At 37.9% G+C, this 20,286-nt stretch overlaps 2 protein-coding genes and 1 long non-coding RNA gene across 4 annotated transcripts in view; 2 read left to right on the top strand and 1 right to left on the bottom strand.

Annotated features, from left to right (window-relative positions):
- The window catches only part of LOC110456432, a 4,112-nt gene extending 2,884 nt beyond the window's left edge, over nt 1-1,228 (bottom strand). The window contains exon 1 of the long non-coding RNA XR_002463583.1: nt 1,141-1,228. This is a non-coding gene — a long non-coding RNA (uncharacterized LOC110456432). The remainder of the gene's footprint in view (nt 1-1,140) is intronic.
- Nucleotides 1-14,742, top strand: part of LOC110456428 — a 17,886-nt gene extending 3,144 nt beyond the window's left edge. The window contains exons 3-5 of one of the 2 annotated variants that reach the window (XM_021507192.1): nt 1,162-1,352; nt 4,008-10,054; nt 10,127-14,742. In XM_021507192.1, the coding sequence (XP_021362867.1) occupies nt 1,162-1,352; nt 4,008-10,054; nt 10,127-10,899 (7,011 nt within the window). In that variant the 3' untranslated portion in view covers nt 10,900-14,742. Of the gene's footprint in view, nt 1-1,161; nt 1,353-4,007 lie in introns of both variants that reach the window. The other variant, XM_021507191.1, reaches the window with a different exon arrangement.
- Nucleotides 14,743-19,270: 4,528 nt separating this feature from the next.
- LOC110456441 overlaps nt 19,271-20,286 on the top strand; it is a 6,657-nt gene continuing 5,641 nt past the window's right edge. Inside the window, exon 1 of the mRNA XM_021507213.1 lies at nt 19,271-20,237. Coding sequence (XP_021362888.1) covers nt 19,271-20,237 — 967 coding nt within the window. The remainder of the gene's footprint in view (nt 20,238-20,286) is intronic.

Raw genomic sequence — 20,286 nt, 5'->3', positions numbered from 1 at the left:
CTTAAATTGTAAATTTCAGGACCCCCGAGCTATTCGTTCTCCCTTGGGGAGGGGGTAAAGTTTACTATAGTTTATATAGGGAAATAACACTTTTGGGTATATTTTGACAACTTTCTGTAGGAAATTATTTTTACTTGGTGAGAATTATCCTTGGAGGAAGATGGTTTTAAATTGTAAAATTGAGATTCCTACACCAACCCCTGGGGCCAGGGCGGGGCCCCAAAGGGAAAATTGACCAATATTTCAAAAATCTTCTTCTTCAGACTCAGAGGTACTACAGTCATTTTCTCTGCATGGAAAGAAAGATCACCAGGGGCTTTACTTAAATTATAAATTTCAGGACCCCCCAGCTATTCATTCTCCCTTGGGGAGGGGGTAAAGTTTACTATAGTTTATATAGGGAAATAACACTTTTGGGTATATTTTATACATTTTCAGCAGAAAATTACTCAAACTTAGTCAGAATCATCTTTGGTGAATGAGAGTATTACTATGTAAAATCGGGATTCCTGCCCCATCCCCAGGGGCTAGGGCGTGGCTCCACAGGGAACATTCACCAATATTTTCAAATTCTTATCCTTTGATGACATGACAAGTATTGTATTTCACTTAGTTTACATGCTGATTTCCACTTCACATCTAAACAATAAAATAAAGCTACCAGTACCTATAATATAACTCAGGTGACCGCTAAGGCCCTTGGGCCTCTTGTCTTATTTATTTATAACCATGAACAGAGATTTAACACTGTAAGCAATAACACAAAATAGCTCTTGTATTTAAAAATGATATTGTTTTCCTATCAAAAACAACCAAGGAATGCATAATTTTGTGGATTTGCTAAAGACCAACAGAGAATAACTTTTGTTGGGTATAACGTGTTTACTAAAACTTGGAACAGTATGGTTGCATGGATTTTCTCCGGGTACATATGGGGTCCATTTAAACGATCAATTCCCAATTGAAAAAGCGTGTGTTTTTTTCCAATTTGCCCCTTTAAAATTTGCAATTGAAATTAAAAAAAAAAATGCATAAATTTGAATAAATTAAACACTCCTCTGATTTCTGGGTTTGTTCATTAGTTGCTATTATAATGAAAGCATGATTTAAAGTATGGGGAAAGCTGTACTTAGTACTTACTCAATTATTTTTCTGTTACAGCTGTCTAGAAAATATGATGCTGCTGTCCTTAAGATCACAGAGTTGGAGTCTAAGGTGGATACTCTGCAAAAATCTGAGTCGAAGCTCTCCAAGAATTGTGAAATCCTAGAGAAGAACATCTCCACCTTGTTTCTTACTGCACGCCTGGAACTTCAACGCAAGGACAGGGCTATACAGCAGTATAAACACATGTAAGAATAGGTTTTACATGTTCTGCAAGCTATGGTCGTACAACTCTTTAACACACATTTGTTTGTATGTTTAAAACTTAAACATACTGGCTAAGGTCACAAACACGCATCTGTAGTTTAAAAACTTCTACAGGTCAGGGTCGAACAACTCTTTACACATTTCTAGAGTTTTAAAGCTTGTGTAGGTTTTCAAGACTTGCAAAATCTAAGGCTATTCAATAGAACATAAGTAGCCAAGCATGAAACCTGTACAGAATAGGGTCATTCAGTAGCCAAGCACACAATTTTAACAGTATATAGGGTAAATTAGTATATTTGTAATGTAAACAGATGAATACTTCTAGGGACATTCCACAAATCAATGTTCTCAAGAAGGTACTGAAATCCTTGCCAAGTTCAGAATTAAAACCCTGTTGATTAAGGGTTATTCTGTTGAAAAGTCTACCAAATTACATCACTTCTATTTCTCCCACCTTTCACAGATTTGTCTCCTGTTTTAGCCAGGAAAGATCAGCTTGTCACCCCCTAGGGGGAGATAGCCTCGTGCCGATTCAATTGTGACGTCATTAAAATGCGTCATCGATAACATTGTGACGTCATCAAAAGTGAATGACGATATGCATACCCCACATGTGTTTTTGTTTACAAACATGGCAGACTACTGTCGATGGAGCTTTGGCTGAAAAAATATGATGGGAGAAAAATAATCATCCCCTACCTTGAGGGTGTAACAGAGAAATCTCCAACCCTCAGGATGATTTTTTTGGTTGTCTTACCCTCGGACCCTTGGTTAGACAACCAAAAAACATCACCCCTCGGGTTGGCGATTTCTCTGTCACACCCTCAAGTTAGGGGAAGATTCTATTAATCCATGGTTGATCTTCTTGCCTATTAATATCTTTATGGAAATTATAATTTAAATTCTGTGGATGGTACCCCTATAAAGCAAATAAGTCTAAAAGTGGGATAAATATGGATGTTTAAATGGAATATCCTTTAGCTGTGCGTTTCGGAACTGACAATGAAAATTACAGAATGTGACCAGAATATACAAGAAATATTGAATTGTTTTTCGTAAACTTTCAGCTAAAGAACTATTGTTGAGTATAATCAGGAAATTAGAAAAATGGTTCCTACATTTTAATTTGTTATAGTACTGATGGATAACTGAAGATGCATTTGCAATTAATACTTTAAATAAATATGTAATAAACAGTAATATGCCTTGTAAAACATTTATTCTTGGTTTCTTGATGAAAAACATTTCTTTCATGAGCAGGATGGATACCTTGTCCTTTTGCATGAATGAAAAATATGGAATAAAAATCAACTCACAAGAAAACATAAGTGTATTAAAATGAAGTGAGAAGGGATGTTGTGTTTATAAGATTTTGAAGCCCATCATATCATGTTCTATTTCCCTTCTATATGTGTTCTCTCCTATATTAATTCTTGCTATCGTTTAGGGTAGGCACAAAAGATTAGGGTAGGTAGGGTTACTGGAATCACCAAATATTTTTTGTTTGGCCTGATGTCTTCAGAAGAACTGAGCAGATCTTTCTCAGATTGATATGTAGGTTCTACTTGATCCTTTGATGTGCATGTTGTATTTTTCGTCAATCGGAATAAAACAGACAAAAGGTGATTATAAGATGCATAGCCTACCATAAGATGATACTGTGGACTAAAAAACATGATACTGAATATCCTTGTGAATTGAATATTAGATTTTGGAGGTTAAAGTCTGTTAATGCTGTTTCTTAAGAAGTATTGGACTAGTTTTTCTTTTTCAAATATATACATGTATGTTCCCTTAGGTCTTAAGATCTACATAAGGAACAAAATGGCTTTCAAGTGGCAATCCTGGATTTTGACAGTTACAGTTTGTTACTACTCTTTTTCAGAAAGTTTTGGAGGGAGTTTATTATCATTTTTTCTTAAGAAATACTCGAGGGAAAAATCATTCTGAAATTCTGTGTAGGTTTATATATTTGGTCCTTAGTTGTGCATGTTTAATTTTGTGACTGAAGAGAGCACGATAGCTGCCAGATGGCCTTCTAGGATTTTGATAGTTAAAATTTGTATCTCTTATTCTCAGGAAGTACTGGAAATATCTTTAATTTTGAAAGTAGGATTCCTGTTGTACATGGTCAATTTTGAAAGTGATAAATAAAACCGAAGATGGGTTGAAGGTTACCCACATCTAATGTACAGATCTTTCTGAAATTTCAAAGTAATTTTAAGTTCTTTTTGTGTTCTACTTTTGCATATTTTTCACTTCATCAATCAAACTGGAGCAGAAGAAAAATATTGCTCCCAGAAATGAACATATTTTTATTCATTTACTTTCTGTTCAATTGAAAAAAAAGATTAGAAGCTTAGTGCTGTGAACAGAGAGTTCATCTCTGACCAAAAAGTGTTGTAATATGATGTCACAATAAGAAAAGGTCTGGGCTATTGTAAGGTGACTAATGACAATGCCCAGCGATTGTTATTTTACATGAAACCCTGCTCTCTGATTGGTCAGTTAAGCGTGAAAATAAAAAAAAGTATCATTTGTGACAGTACAAAAATATCAACTTTATTTTCACTATTAGACCTTTAATAAGTGGTGGAAATGTAATGTTTTTTTTTCTATTTTTCATTTCTTTGTAGGAGAGAACCAAGAAAACAAACTAGAATTGCACCTGCCTCAAATCCAAGGTTGAACAGGGATGACGAGAGAAATCATTGGGAACATTCCAAAAAAGCTAGTGACTCAATCTTAGTGGACAAAGTAAAGACCAAAAGACGTCTCTCCAGTGATGACCATGAAGAAAAGATAAAGAAAAAACGGAAGTTGTCTGACAAAACTGGCAATTATGGTGAAGAGAATGCCTCGAAATGCAATAATGCTTCCACTAGGACAGACAACTGTGGACAGAATGCTGCTAGGAAAATACTTGAAAAGAGTAGGAAAGACTTTCAACGCAGGTTGAGTGGAGGGAAGTCGTCAACACATGCATATGATGAGCATGATCAAAATACAGAAAGAGAAAAGAAGAAAGGAAACAAAGAAGGGGAATGTTCAGCGAATGAGTTAAGAAAAGCTGAAAGGAATGACAGACGAGAAAAGAGAAGAAAAAATACTGTGGAGAATGAAAAAAGAGATGAAACAAAAACAAAAGACAACCGCATAAAAACTACATCAGAAAATGTTCACTTTGTCGAAGAAAACAGAAACAAGATAGCTGCTTCTGGTGGAGTTTGTGACTTGAGGGAAAAACTTAAAATGAAAAGATTGAGAGATGAGGAAAATTTCAAGAAAGCCAATTTGTTGGATAGTAAAAGAAATCCTTGTAATATTTTAAAAGTGGATTCCAAATCTTATTCTCCTGAAGAGAAGACGAAATCATTGGGAGATATTTCATCACCAAAAAATAACAACCGTCCCTCTCACACAAATAGAAATAGATCAGGAAACAGATCATCTGAAGAACATTCTTCTCCTCGGGTAGGTCTTCTGGCAAAATCTTGTGATACAAAAGGGAGTGATCAAGAACTGAAAAAGAAAGTTTATCATCTTTCCCCCATTTCAAAACCAAGATCGGATCGTAATAAGCAAGTCAACGAAAACAGAAAGTCTTCAGCTGATACAAAATCCAGTCTGGACTCGGAAAGATTGAAGAGTCAATCAAACAGTTCACAAGGTGTGGTTGCTTCAGACCAAATTCACACGGGCAAAAAACTACATTATGAAAAACCTTCTTATCCAGTTACACATGAGAAGAAGACTAGTTCATTGGAAACACCTTTACCAGACCAAGTTACAAACAGTTTTGAGAAATGTTCCTCCCCAAAGGTGAAGGATGTCTTAACATCAGTGTCTAAGAAAAATGCTTCCTCATTATCTTATCTGGAAAGAGCTAATGAGACCTCTACAGTGTCAAAGAAGTCCAAAAAGGAATCGGCTGATAATCGTGTTCCCTCTAGTGTTGAAAGGACTAGTTCAGAGCTGCCTTTGCAGGAAACTGATGAAGAAAACATTTCCAGTAAGACCATCTTACCTGTTGAAGCTATCCAAACTGGAGGAAAACTCAAGGATGCACCAACAACTGGACAAGTAAGAAAGAATGACCAGGATAAGCAACAGAAGTTGCACTTATTTTCTGTCGGAAACGTCAAGTCAGAGGAAATGTCTACAGTTCACATTTCTGAGCCAGTGCTTGGTTCCCCAGTTTTGGACAGGAAACATAGGAAAAGTAGAGAATTCTCATTGTCTGCTTCAAGTGTGCTTGAAGAGGGTGGTACCAATGACACTCACATCCAATCAGCAACTCAAGAAATGTGTCTCATAAATGTGAAATTGGTTGAATCAAGGGAGACAACTCATCCTATGGAATCTTGCGCAAGGGCAAGGCATCATTCTAAAGAAAAGCTGGCTGAAAAAGAAAAACATGAACAAGAAACTGCTTCTCACAGAAAACCTCAAACAAAGCTGGTTGATGTGAAAAAAGAACAAGGTAACAGACAAACAGATACAACAACATATGCAGATAAAACTAATGAAAAACATCAAGTCAACGTAGACTATGAACATGAAAGTCAAAGACAGGATAGGAAATTGGAGAACTCTCTAAAAATGGATATTGATGAATTGAAAAAGATCATTAAAACTGATCCAGAGGTCAATAAACTGCAGTCTGTTCCAGATCGACAAACAACATCCTGCAGTTTTAATATTGACAATGATGATGAAAAAGAGAAACAAAACTGCACTTCAACTGAGGACATCGCAATGTCAACAAAAATTGTACGGTCACCTTTATCACCGAGAAATGTGAAACAGACTACTGTAAGATTAAAAGGCTCAGTCAAAATAAAAAGTGAACATATAACCTCATCACCTGCTGGGAAAAGTAGAGAGAGAAAGGAAGCTAAAGCCATGGATGAATCAGTTACACAAGTTGAAGCTATCACCTTGGAGGTAGCTGTGCATTGTGATAATCATTGTGAGTCGGAGAAGAACAGAAGGAAATCTGACAGTGAATCAAAAATGGATTATGTTGATATCTCTACCTCTATAGATAATCAAAACGAAGTGGTACATGAACAGCAAATTTCTGAAACAGTGGTTTTAGAAGGACATGCTAGGGATATTACTGGTTCACAAAGAGATTTTGTTAATACAACAGCTAGATTGCCTGAAATGTCAACAGGGGACTACTCAACCCTGGAGATAGACACAGAGTCATGTGGAAACGAAAAACTAGACACAGCATCATGTGGAAAGGAAAAACTAGACACAGAATCGCATGGAAAGAAAAAAGTAGCAGCTGAGATATGTGGAATGGAGGAATTGGACACAGGGTCCTGTGGAACAGAGGGACTAAACACAAAGACACTTGAAAAGGAGAAATTAGACACTGATATTTGTGAAAAGGAGAAATTAGACACTGATATTTGTGAAAAGGAGAAACTAGACACTGATATTTGTGAAAAGGAGAAATTAAACACTGATATTTGTGAAAAGGAGAAATTAGGTTCAGGGTCAAATGGAATGGGGAAACCAGACATAGAGCTTCATGAAAAGGAGAACTTAGACACTGAGCTGTGTAGAATGGAGAAATTAGACACATGGTCATGCAAATCAGAAAAAGTAGACAGCAAGTCACATGGAATGGAGAAACTAGACTCTGAACTTTGTGGAATGGAAAAGTTAGACACAGGATTGTGTAGAATAGGGAAACCAGACCGGCTGTGTAAAACAGAAAAACTAGACACTGAGTCACATAGTATGGAGAAACGAGACCCAGAGTCTTTTGAAATGGAGAAACTAGATACTAAGCCACATGGAAAGGAGAAACTAGACACTGGTTCATTTGGAACAGATAAATTAGACACTTTAAACATTGAAATGGATGAAAAGGAGACGTCATCTGTGATCGATGAAGAATGTGGTAAAATACTACTTCATTACAAGGAAGAGTCTAAAGAATGTCTCACTAAAAGCAGCAAACAGCAGTTGGATTTGAACGATTCAGGAAAAGACCGGCTACTCAGTGCTGACAATCTTTTGAATAAAGCTGTAGAAGATGATTCAGCAGGGAATAGAAAAAGATCTGCATCATCAGTACAAAGTGATTCAACTCTAGAGAGTGACCTTGAGATGAGTTCTGACAGCGAGTCGGAGGAATCCGGTGAAAAAGATCGAGTCAGAGATTCTGAAACTTTTCATCCATCTGATATAAAAACCGATGCGTCACATGAAGACAAACCTTCTCATGATCTTAACAATTCAGTTGTCAGTCACACCTCTGAAGCAGGATCTGATGGAGATGTAGAAGTACATTGCAGTACAGATGAAATTCAATCTGAAGATCTAAATGACAAAGGTTTTGGGCATTGTTCTCCTAAACAAGATGGATCACATACTCCCAAACAAATCAGTTCGGGGATGTTAAAACAGAGTGAAGAGCATACAGGATCTGAAATGCACAAACCTATAGGATCTCAAAAACCAGAACAAAATGATCTACAGACCCCAGATAAAAACCAGGATATTTATGAAGAGGATCTTGATTATGAATACGAGTCTGACAGTTCCTCACTATCATCTGATCAGCAGGGAGGTGGTAAGTCATCAGGAAATAACAATGAACTTTTGCTTGAAAATGATGAGGACTTGACAGAGGAGTTTTCTGAATTGAATACTGGAGCAGAAGATTCACAGGACGATGAACTAATGATTTGTGTGTCACCATCAGAAAGCATGGAATTTGAAACGGAGGAAAATATTGAAGAAGGTACAAATGAAAGTGCTAAAATCAAGAAATCAATCTCGCCTAAGAAAAAGATTCTATGTAGCAGATCTAAGCAGGAGGGTGCCAGAACATCAGCATCGAAGCAGAAGAACCCTGGTTCTCTTGTCTCTCGACAAATTTCAAATGACAGAAAGGATCATCATAAACAGAGTGAGAGAAATCCTAGCCATGAATGTTCCAAGTTATTACATTCAAAGGAAAACAACGGCAATAGATCAAATAAAAAAGACAGTTTAGATAATCACAGTCAGAAAAAAAGTGAATCTTATGGGACATACTTGGGTGCTAAAACCAGTTATAGGTCTCGTCATAATTACACTGATGACAGAAGATTGAAAGAAAGAGAAAGAAAAGACAAAATGTCGGCGCAAAAGAAACATAAAGAACACACAGAACGAATGGGAAAGAACCATGATAGTCCAAGGACATCAAAGGACCATGAGAGAAAAAGGTTACCCAAGGATCGCCATAGTGATAGGGAAAAGACTTCCAAGGATCGCCATAGTGATATGGAAAACAAGGATCGTCATAGTGGTACAGAAAGGACAAACAAGAATCGCCATAGTGATATGGAAAGGACAAACAAGGATCGCCATAGTGGTACAGAAAGGACAAACAAGGATGGTCATAGAAATCCAGAAAGGACAAACAAGGATCGTCATAGTGATACAGAAAGGACAAACAAGGATCGTCATAGTGATACAGAAAGGACAAACAAGGATGGTCATAGTGATCCAGAAAGGACAAACAAGGATGGTCATAGTGATCCAGAAAGGACATCTAAAGATCGTCCTGTTGGTATGGAAAGGGCTTATAAGGATTGTCATGATGATATAGAAAGGACATCTAAAGATCGTCATGGTGAAACAGAAAGGACATCCAAAGATCGCCATGGTGATAATTATAGGGAAAGATTGTCTAGGGACCATCTATGTCATAAGGAAAGGATTAACAAGGACAAAGAAAAGAAATTTAAAGAACAGCTGAGTGTACATCAAAGGTCATCTCAAGATCATTTTAGTGAGAAAAAAAGGACACTGAAAAGTAATCAACATGATCAGGAAGGGAAAACCAGGGAAGATCAGACTGAGGATGAAGGGGTGTCTAAGGTAAATCAAAATCATCAGAAAAGCCAGCGGGAGAGTTCAAAAAAGACTCTTTCTTCAAAACACGAAAAGACATCTGAAAAGAAAGCAATGCGTAAAACGGCCAGAAATTTAGAACACAAGTATGAGAGTCCAAAAATATTGCGTACAGTGACATCTGAAACCATATTTTGTGCAGAAGGTTCACATAAGATGACTGATACAATGGAATTGTATGATGAACCTAAATCAGCAGGTGTAGACAATCCGTCGTTCCAGGGTGCAGAAAATATAACAATAAGCCATACTGACCAAGGTGGTGAAGGACATTTAAGTGACGACAGCGAGGATAGGGACAGACTTAATCCAGTACTGGCCAAGAAATGGTCCACCAGAGTGTGTGAAACTTCTCAACATAATATTGTTAATATTACTCGTATTGATTCTGATGAAGAGGACATGGAAATCCGTGTCACTGATAGTTCCAATAGCTGTTCTGATGATTTTTTATCAGATGTTTCTGAACCAGAGAAATGTGCTCGTGTAAGGACTTGGCAAGAAGTTGCGAAGATATTTCGTGAAAAAGTTGATATTCTTGACATAGAGAGAGTGAAGGAACCAGGTGTTCAAGAGAGATCTGACAATGAAGACTGTTCCTCCTATTCTGACTCTGATACCAGTGGGGACGAAAAGGAAAGTGATGACTGTTGTTATGCCTTGGAATCCAATTACACGTTTGAACTTTGTAAAAATCCAGAAACAATATCCGATGGGGAAGATGTAGGAAGTTACGCACATGTTGAGCCAAGGGAGGGTGTAGGAAGTTACACACATGTTGAGCCAAGGGAGGGTGTAGGAAGTTACGCACATGTTGAGCCAAGGGAGGGTGTAGGAAGTTACGCACATGTTGAGCCAAGGGAGGGTGTAGGAAGTTACGCACATGTTGAGCCAAAAGCACAAACTGTTTGTAACAATGCAATTAAGAGTCCAGATCAATGTCTTCTGAATCCACCAGAAATCTACAACGACAATGCCAGTGACAATTTTACTGACAGTTTGGACGACAGATTCCATAATTGTCCAACAAACTTTTCTAAGAAGTGTGTTATAAACGAAGAATCTTTGGAGGAGGGTGAAATTCTTACAGACTCTGAGCAAAAAGTGGAGACAATTCCATATGGCATCAAATCAGGAAAAAAATCTTCTCGTGTGGGAGCAATGTTATCTCATGGAAAAAATGTGAATAAAAGTGACAAACATGGTAGACCTCAGAACATCGGTAAATCAAAGCATCACGGTAACAGAAGTGACAAGCGTTCATCTGAGCGCCCATTAATTTCACCCAGGCCCTCTCCAAGAAAGGGAAGGTCACCACGAGATGAAATGTACCGTAGAAAACATTTACAAACAGCAGTGAAAGTTCTTCAAAATAGATCGCGGGAAAGAAATTCACACACAGTAACTGGTACAAGTCCTGTGAAGGTACCAAGACATGGTGGTATTGGAAACATTGATGGGACTGATTTTAGGAACAGGATCGAAGATAAGCCCAGTAGGAGCCTGGAACATAGACTTCCACTCAGGAAAAGGAAAAGGTCAAGGTCAAGGTCATGTGAGAAAGGGTCCAGGATTAAACATGTCTCACCAAGAAGGTCCTAATTACCAAACATTAGTTTCACTGAGTTTTTCATTATTACTTCACAGTGAAATTAAAATGGCAATAAGGAAGTAATGACAAAGTTCTGAAAATTGTTGAAGTTTTGTACCAAAATAGTCTGTTTAACTGATTTTTGTGGTATTCCTTTTGTCACTCTGATTGATTCATCTAATTTGGGTTGATTTTTTCAAATTTCTTCCTAATTAAGTAACACCTAGTGAAGAACTAAGAAAAAACACCTGGGAAAATCAGCTGCATGAGGACAAAATGTTATTCATTTGGAGGAGAGGGCTTTAGTGAATTTGGAAATGTTGAAATGATCATAGCAAGGGGAGTCTGGGTGGGGTGGCAGAAGTTCCAATTTCAGGATAAAACTCCTGTGATATATTATAATTACCAACACATTGTTCAAAGGCACTTTTGGCCAGTTGCATTAGGGTTGCATGCTTCTGAGGTTCTGTCAATGTTTGAAGATGACATTAAGGGAAGTTGCAGGATAATATTGCCAGAAGAAAATAATATAATACTTAATATCATTAAACTTTGGGATTGTGATAAGCTTTATAAAAATGAAAAGCCAATACTGATCAATCTAAATTTGGTACATATCACGAGATCCATAAAATTTCGCAAATTTCCTAGGCAGTCAGTCACGATTTCAAATATCTGGTCAATAGAACAAAAAATTATCCATTGTGTTGGTTCTTCTTGTCCAAACAGTCGTGAGTATAAGTAGATTGGATGATTGACTGCATAGCATTTTTAGAGCAAATCCGATGCTGAAGTGTTTTCACGTAAGTAACTGTACATTGATTGAAATCGAAGAAAGCTACTGTTTTGAGAGGATATTTTAAACCATACATTTTAGATTTTCTTTTCATTTTGGGCGTGTATGTGGAACAATAGAATTGAGAAAAAATGTATCTATGTGGATTCAAATTTTAAGTTTTTTCATGCGAGATTAACACTGTTATGGGAAATAGCGCATTAATTAAAATGAAAGGGTTGTTCATTTTTTAATTCATTTGGATATTTTATGAACTAAACCTTTACAGTACATGTAATTACATGCAATTTTTATGTTAAAATGTTACTTAAGAATATGATACAAATTTAAGTTACCTCCCTTGCTTGCTATGTTTAATATTCAAATCTATTGTTATGTCTTTGATGATATTTTCATTTTTGCACAAAATCAAATAATTGGTTATTAGCTTTTTGTGAGAAATTATAAAAGATAAAAAAAAATCCAAGTTGTCTTGTTTAGACCTCAAATGACCAGGGTGAAACCAATTACAAATTTACAATACAATACAACCTCATTAAGAAGAAAGCCAGAGTTCAAATTTTGTCATTTTCAATGTTGTTACATAATCCTTCTGCCAATAGCTGTTGAAAAGCAATGTCTGTTACTTGCACTGACAAATGAGGTTGTAATTCTTTTATCAAAGTTTTATTCCATACACAAACAATGTCCATGTTAAATGTCAATGTCCATGTTAAATGTGCTGCATTGTTTCAAGGCTGACAGGTCCTTTGTCAAGCTATGTCTGAGTGAAGGATTTGTATTGTTTACCTACACAATGGCATGACAGAATTGTACACCCTATATAGCTACCAGTCAAGTTTTTGCCTGGAATGTTTGACACCCATTTCTTGTAGGGTGTACAATTTCATCACTCTTTTGTGCAGGTAAACAATACAAATCTCTCATTTATTCATACAATTTGTAGCTTTACAAAGGGACCAGTCAGGCTTTAAACCTTGCGACACATTTAACACGTACATTGTCTGTATGAAGTAAATCGTTGATAATACCTATTTCCAAACTCATGGTTCTTATTTAAGATATATGGCTGGGGGCCTATATTACTGGAAAACCTGCCTACATGTACATGAAATATTGTAATATTAATTAAAATGCATTTTTTAACCAAATCTTCATCTAGTTGTAATTGTGATCAGAAAGTCTATTCCAAACAGAGGCATATGGGTCTGTCGTGTTTGATATGGGTAGATTTCACTGTATATTCAGGAGACTTCCAGCTTTGTGTGGGGGATGTTTCGTATTTTTGTTTAATTTCCAGTATTTTTTGGGATTTCAACCGTGGTGATTGAGGCTTTCTAGTTTTGTGTGTGAACACCGTACAGTTGTATATTCAAATCTTTTAAACGTAAACGTTTTGAATGTGATTAATCTTTTATTAGTGTCATGCATAATGAATACTTGTACTCGCATGGTTCTAGTGCTATCCTGTTATTACTGTTGACACATTACAATGGTCAGTGAGACTATGTAAAATATGTCGGCATTAAGGATCCCCGCACCACTGCCCAAACTTAAGTATCATCTTCGCTACTCGGGGGGGTTACAATCCGGTATGATCTGTCTACCAACTTGTAAGCCTTAACTGGTGAAGATGACAAAGTATTGGAAACCTTCTTTTCCGGTGTTACTATATCGCTTTGATAAATCATTTCTAAATAGAAAAACATACCTTGCAGGAGTTTTATTAGAAATAATAAAGGTGAAATGAACAAAATATAATCAACAACAGTGTACTGAGTATAGCAGGTCTAGAATGGGATTCAAACCCTGGACCTCAGATTTTTATACTGTCCCTCTATCCGATTGAGCTACCTGGTCTGTGGAAGTGTTCTGGCCGAACTGTGCTACAGCAGGTATATATCTAAACAGAAATTAAGGGGAGGTTACTGTATACAGGAAAAACCACAGGGCAGTGGGACAGGGTTCCTTAAAAAGTTTGAATTATTTATCTGTCATTGAATGTACTTGAATGTATAACGAGTATTATTCGTGGGTTTTTTTTTTTTTGCATTGAATTAATGAGAAGTGATCAATAGCTATTGAACAATAAGTGATAATTGATTACCATGTTCCTTGATTCCTAATTCTCATATTAAGTCTTAAAGCCTATCTAGGCATACCACACTTATTCCTGACCAAGGAAAAATCAAAGACAGTGGTGAAATCGCACTAAGAAGCACATTTAAATTAAAAGAAACAGACTTGGAGTTGAAATGTTTATGTATTATAATTTAAGTCAGTATATGTATGAGAAAGTGTTCTATTCATGTCGTAAGTTTTTACAACAAATCTTGGCTATGTGATGAACAGAATCTTATATTTGTCTTCATTTTATATGGGATATATGAGGCGAGCACAATTATAATATAGATGAGTTCGCCAAAGACTTGCTAAATTTAAAAAAGTACTTTTAAGTTCATATGAAATGGATTTTCATGCAAGATCCACTTTATGACAATGCAAATCATTTTTTGTGTGGTTCATTTTGATATAAATGTGATGACTTGTATATATTAACCAATACAAATGCTCTTGAGGTGTTACTAATTCACATTTCTGCAGATAGGTCAGTCTCAGTAGACCCATTCACTTAAATGTGTACCACACCAATATCCTGGTTTACCATACTGTACATGTATTGATTTCAAAACTTTGAACTTAAATTTTAGTAAATTCCGTATGTTTTTTTAATACAAGCTCTGTATTCTCATATTTTATATGAAAAAAGAAAATAGCGCCTGTATTAAAATTGGTTGATATAACTGAAAGATAAATTTGTTTAATGTTTTTAATTGCCATGTTGCGACCTCTGTCCATCCTCCTTTTATCCATCAACATCAACTTTTTCACCCACCATCATTAAATTTCCTTTTGTCTGTTGGCCATTCATGTTCCATCCTGAAACAATTATTGTTTGCATGATTTCTTAGAAGGTATGGTGGTCGCTTTTCCCAAATTTCATTTACATGTAGGTTCCGCTTGGTCTGTAGTTATTAGCTCACCAAGCCCATCCAGCGTCAATTTTTACCGAAAGGCCAAGTGCGCTTATGCCATGGTGCAGCGTCCGTCCGTCGGCCGACATCCGGCGTCAATATTTTACTTTAAACAACTTCTTCTTAATAACCAAAAGGCCTAGGGTGATGATATTTGGCCAGAAGCAAACTGGGATGAAGGGCTACCAATTTTCTTCAAATAAATGACCTTCACCTATTTTCAAGGTCACAGGGGTCAAATATGTTAAAAACTTTAAACAACTTTTGAAGAATAACCAAAATGCCCAGAGTGATGATATTTGGCCAGTAGCATGCTGGAATGAAGGGCTACTAAGTTTGTTCAAATGAATGACCTTCATCCATTTTCAAGGTCACAGGGGTCAAATGTCTTGAAAAATCTTAATACAACTTCTTCTGAATAACTAAGAGGCCTAGGCTAATGATATTTGGCCAGTAACACACTAGGATGAAGGGCTACCAAGTTTGTGCAAATGAATGACCTTTACTTATATTCAAGGTCACAATGGTGAAATATGTTTAAAATCTTTAAATGACTTCTTCTGAATAACCATGAGTCGGAGAATGTTGATATTTAGCTAGTAGCATGCTTCAATGAAGGGCTATCAAGCTTTTTCATTTGAATGACCTTTACCCACTTTCGAGGTCACATTTACTCAAATATGTTTTAACATTTAAATGACCTAATTCCAATAAACAAAAGGATAGGTAGGTGATGTTTTGCAAGTTGCATCGTGAGATAAAGGGCTATAAGATTTGTTCAACATAATGAGTGAAAATGTTTTAAATTGCCTCTAGGTTTATTTAAGATAACTTTTAAGGTTACAAATGTGAGATGTATACCAGGTGAGCGATGCAGGCCCATTGGGCCTCTTGTTAGTATTGAGTTTGATACAGAAAGCCAAATGTTTCACTGAAACATGTGGTCCATTTAGTACTACAGCTTGTGTTATCTGTACCTAAGGTAAACAGATTGTTGTGAAAATGCAGCTATAAAGACTACACTAAACATATTGGTAATTTTGCCAGTAGTAGTGACTAAAGTTTTAATGTAAAAGGTGTCACTGCATCAGCTATAATCGTGGAAAAGAGCACATCATGAATGGGCATCTACATTTGTGTATAGGTACATCGTGGGAAGGTGGTATGTCACATTCTAAAACGAGGTCACTGACCTGAATTTGACCTTGACCACAACTGTTAATGGGTTCCAGAGCATATCTCAGCCACTGCTGATTTTTAGCCCACCATCATCTGATGGTGGGCTATTCAAATCGCCCTGCGTCCGTTGTCCGTCGTCCGTCGTCCGTCCATAAACAATTCTTGTTATCGGTTTTTCTCAAGAAGTACCAGAGGGATCTTTCTCAAATTTTATATGCAGGTTCCCCTTGGTCCTTAGCTGTGCAGGGCAATTTTTGAGACTGATCGGATAAACAACATGGCCGACAGGCAGCCATCTTTGATTTTGATATTGAAAGTTTGTTATCGCTATTTCTCAAGAAGTACTAGAGGGATCTTTCTCAAATTTCATAAGTAGGTTCCCCTTGGACCTAAGCTGTGCAGGGCAACTTTTAAGACTGATCGGATAAACAACATGGCCGACAGGCAGCCATCTTGGATTTTGATAGTGAAAGTTTGTTATCGCTATTTCTCAAGAAGAATCAGGGGGATCTTTCTCAAATTTTATATGTAGGTTCCCTTGGTCCTTAGCTGTGCAGGGCAACTTTTGAGACTGATCGGATAAACAACATGGCCGACAGGCAGCCATCTTGGATTTTGATAGTGAAAGTTTGTTATCGCTATTTCTCGGGAAGTACGGGAGGGATCTTTCTCAAATTTTAAATGTAGGTTCCCCTTGATCCCTCGTTGTGTATGTTATATTTTGAGACTGATCATAAAAACAAAATGGATTAAAAGAAGAACTAAACAGATCTTTCTCATATTGCAATGATCGATTCTATTTCTTTCACATTAAGTACTGTACTAGTAAATATGTGAAATGACAAACTCACTTTGAAGGTTGGCTTTCATACACATCAGTATTAAGTTTAGATCAAAAGTTACCTCAAGGTGCATTTACTGTTAACATGACTCGATCAAACAGATTAGAGGAAAGAAGAGAAAAGATCGAACTGACAAAGAACTAATGAAGATGGTACAAAGGTGGGCGCCAAGATCCCTCTGGGATCTCTTGCACTTTTTGACTTTTCTTGACCCCAAGAACTAAGATGAGGTTTCTCGAGTTATCTCAGCCACTCCTTCATGGATTGACATAAAACTTTGTAAATAGGTTGACCATGATAGCAGTGTGTCCTGTTCTAAAACCAGTTCATTGCGACCTCAATTTGACCTCGACTACAAAAAAAAAAAGATTTCCACAGCATTTCTCATTAATGGACATCAAATTTTGTGCTTAAATACATCATGGGAAGGTGGTGTCGAGCATCCTAAAACGAGGTCAATATGACCTACCGTTGCACTTAGACATTGACCTTAGTACTAAAACAGTTTCCAGAGTTTTGTTTTGCCGTGTTTCAGAATGGATACACGGCATATATAATTTCATACATGTATATCTTGGAAAGGCAATGTCATGTCTTAAAATGAGGTCACTGTGACCTCATTTTGACCTTTGCTAAGAGAGCTAAAATATAGCATAATACATGTACAAGTATTTGCAGCATATATCTGGGTGGTGGAGGGAGCGATACGTATGTCTATGGGGAATATCCATCATGTCGCCAAATTGTTCATCGTGTGATGAAAGGTTGCGTAACGAAGTAATGCTACCGTATCGTACCTCACCTACAGGTTGCATAATGAAAAGTAATACGAAATAGAACACAAATTTTTGGATACATTTTTTAAAATGCTTTATACAGGGATTATTTCAAGAAGACTGAATGTGTGTGCACATGCAACTAAAGCTTTGCATTGGCAATCCAACGTCTCTCTGGCATAACTCATATTTTAGCTCGCCAGGCCAAAGGGCCATGTGAGATTATGACGTACTGCGACGTCCATCGTCCATCCGTCAACTTTTTCTTTTGAACGACTTCTTGAAGAACTGGAGGAGTTAGGGTCATGATATTTGGCCAATAGGTAGATAGGATGGAGTGCTATTAAGTTTCCTCATTTAAATGACCTTGACCTACTTTACAGGTCACAGGGGTCAAATATGTGGAAAAAATTCAAACAACAGTATTCAAAGGACCAGAGACAAGATACTTTGATATGTTATGCAGCAGTGCAAACCTTTTTCTCATTACAGTAGTGAGGCTAAAGGTTAATTTTAAGTGGAAGTGGGAGGTCAAAGGTGAGCATGTGTAAAAAGCTTTAACAATCTTCTCAAGTTCCATAAGGCCCAGGGTCATGATATTTTGCCAGGAGGTAGATGGAATGGAGTGCTAAACACCTACTTTCAAGGTCACAGGGGTCAAATATGTTAAAAAATTGAAACAAAAATATCCTAAGAACCATGTGGACTAGTCATGACTCTTGGGTTGTTATGAAGACCAGCAGTGCAACTCTTTTTCTTAATTACAGTATTGAGGTCAAAGGTCAACTTTAAGTGCTAGTCGGGGCTCAAAGGTCAACATAGGTTAAAAGCTTTAACAATCTTGTCAAGTTCCATAAGGCCCAGGGTCATGATATTTGCCAGTGGGTACAAAAAACACCATAAATTGAGTATATGTCGCACATAAACGACGTTTGTCGAACATCCACATTTGGCCATGTATCATGGTCATATACTACGTTAGAGTTTATAATCAATCAACTTTCACTGACAATAGTCCCATTTTGTTGCTTTATCTGAAATGATACCAAAATGGACGATATTACAGGTAATTCCTTTCCACGGATAACAAAATATGATGCTGCGTATTTATTTATTTTTCTACTATCAATTACGTACTTTCTGTTTTCAAAACACCCAACGAAAATGAGGAGAATATCACTTAACGTCAAAAAGTGCAGCCGACCATGTGGGGCCTCCAAGAAAGCTGGGTCCACGTCCCGAGGCTGGGTACGTTGGTGCTCAGTGCGTATGTGATCATTTCGGGGGTATGATTGTGGCGCGCTGGGCGTCATCGTAGCAGAAGGCTTTCACAGTAGCTCCAATTTGAGCCAACCTGTTTGCCGTGGGTTGCATCTCGTATTCCTGGGGGAAGAAGATCCTGGTAGCTGAGCAGAGTCGGAATCACTGTCAAACTCTTGATAGGAAGGAGACATGATCCGATATTCTGCAACATACTGCTTTGGCTTCGGACTCTGGGTAGACGAGAGGTGATATGGGCCCTCTATCACCAATCGGCTGGTCACGCCGAGCCCTTGGTTTACATACTCCCAAGAAGGCGGTGGCTCAGGGTCAATCGCGAGAGTATACTCTTTCAAATAGTATGTATATTCTTACGAGTATACTATTCTATGTATCTCCGACACTTGGCGCTGGATATCCGCGTCACACCAGTGTCCCCTTGTTGGGCTCCGTGGCGGGTGGAGGCATAGATCGTGAAACAAACAAATATACACATGGGTAAAGATAAAAACCACCAAAACGACGGACATACCAAAATCAGGAACGATGACCCTAGCTCAAAAACAACACAAAACGCAACACAGAACACCCAATTCCCGCAATTCCTTGTGATGACCTCCACACAGAGTGGTAAAACAACGGCCGCGTTGTCGCCACTTCTGTTGAGGAAGGGCATCCAGGGAATCGCAGGGGATGTGAAATCCGTTAAGCCATTGGGATCGGGCGATCTCCTTATAGAGGTTTATCGCCAACAACAGGCGATGAACCTACTCGGAACAACCAGTTTTGCCGGCATCGGTGTCAGTGTGAAACCACACTCATCACTTAATTGCAGCAAGGGGGTAATCAGGTGCCCAGCCTTGCGCAATGACACCGATGAAGACATACTGGCATATTTCCAGGAGGAGAGCGTCCCGGTCTCTGAGGTGAGGCGGATGGTGATCAGGAGAAACAATGATACAATCAAAACAAACACCTTCATCATCACTTTTTCAACGCCAACACTACCCCAAATACTAACAATCGGATACCAGAGGTACAACGTTTCCGTCTACATCCCAAATCCATTGCGATGCCGAAACTGTCAGAAGTACGGTCATCACGAAAAGCGATGTAGACGAAAATCGATCTGCCAGTATTGTGGCCGTGAGGGTCACACCGAGCAAAATGACTGTGACATCGCCAACCTGCGCTGTGTCAACTGTGAGGGGAAGCACGCTGCCTCTTCTCGCGACTGCCCTACCTGGAGCCAGGAGAGGGAGATATTACGGGTTAAATATACCCGAGGTGTCTCTTTCCCCGAGGCCAGGAGGATAGTCGGGAGTGCAGACATTGCTACACCCTCTTACGCACAAGTGACTCGAGGCAAGGCGCCGGTTGACAGTGTCACGGTCAAGGATGCTTCGGTTCAAGTTTCTGAAGACATACCTGCCTGGGGCTCACAAGTCCCAGACATGGCTGGTCAACAGAACTTGAAAATCCTCACGGGGGACCCATCCCGTTTCACGAC

This window comes from Mizuhopecten yessoensis, unplaced genomic scaffold, assembly GCF_002113885.1.
Source record: "Mizuhopecten yessoensis strain PY_sf001 unplaced genomic scaffold, ASM211388v2 scaffold8745, whole genome shotgun sequence".
In the NCBI taxonomy this organism is placed as follows: Eukaryota; Metazoa; Mollusca; class Bivalvia; order Pectinida; family Pectinidae; genus Mizuhopecten; species Mizuhopecten yessoensis.
Note: the sequence above shows the minus strand (reverse complement) of the source record. Positions and strands in the feature narration are given on the sequence as shown.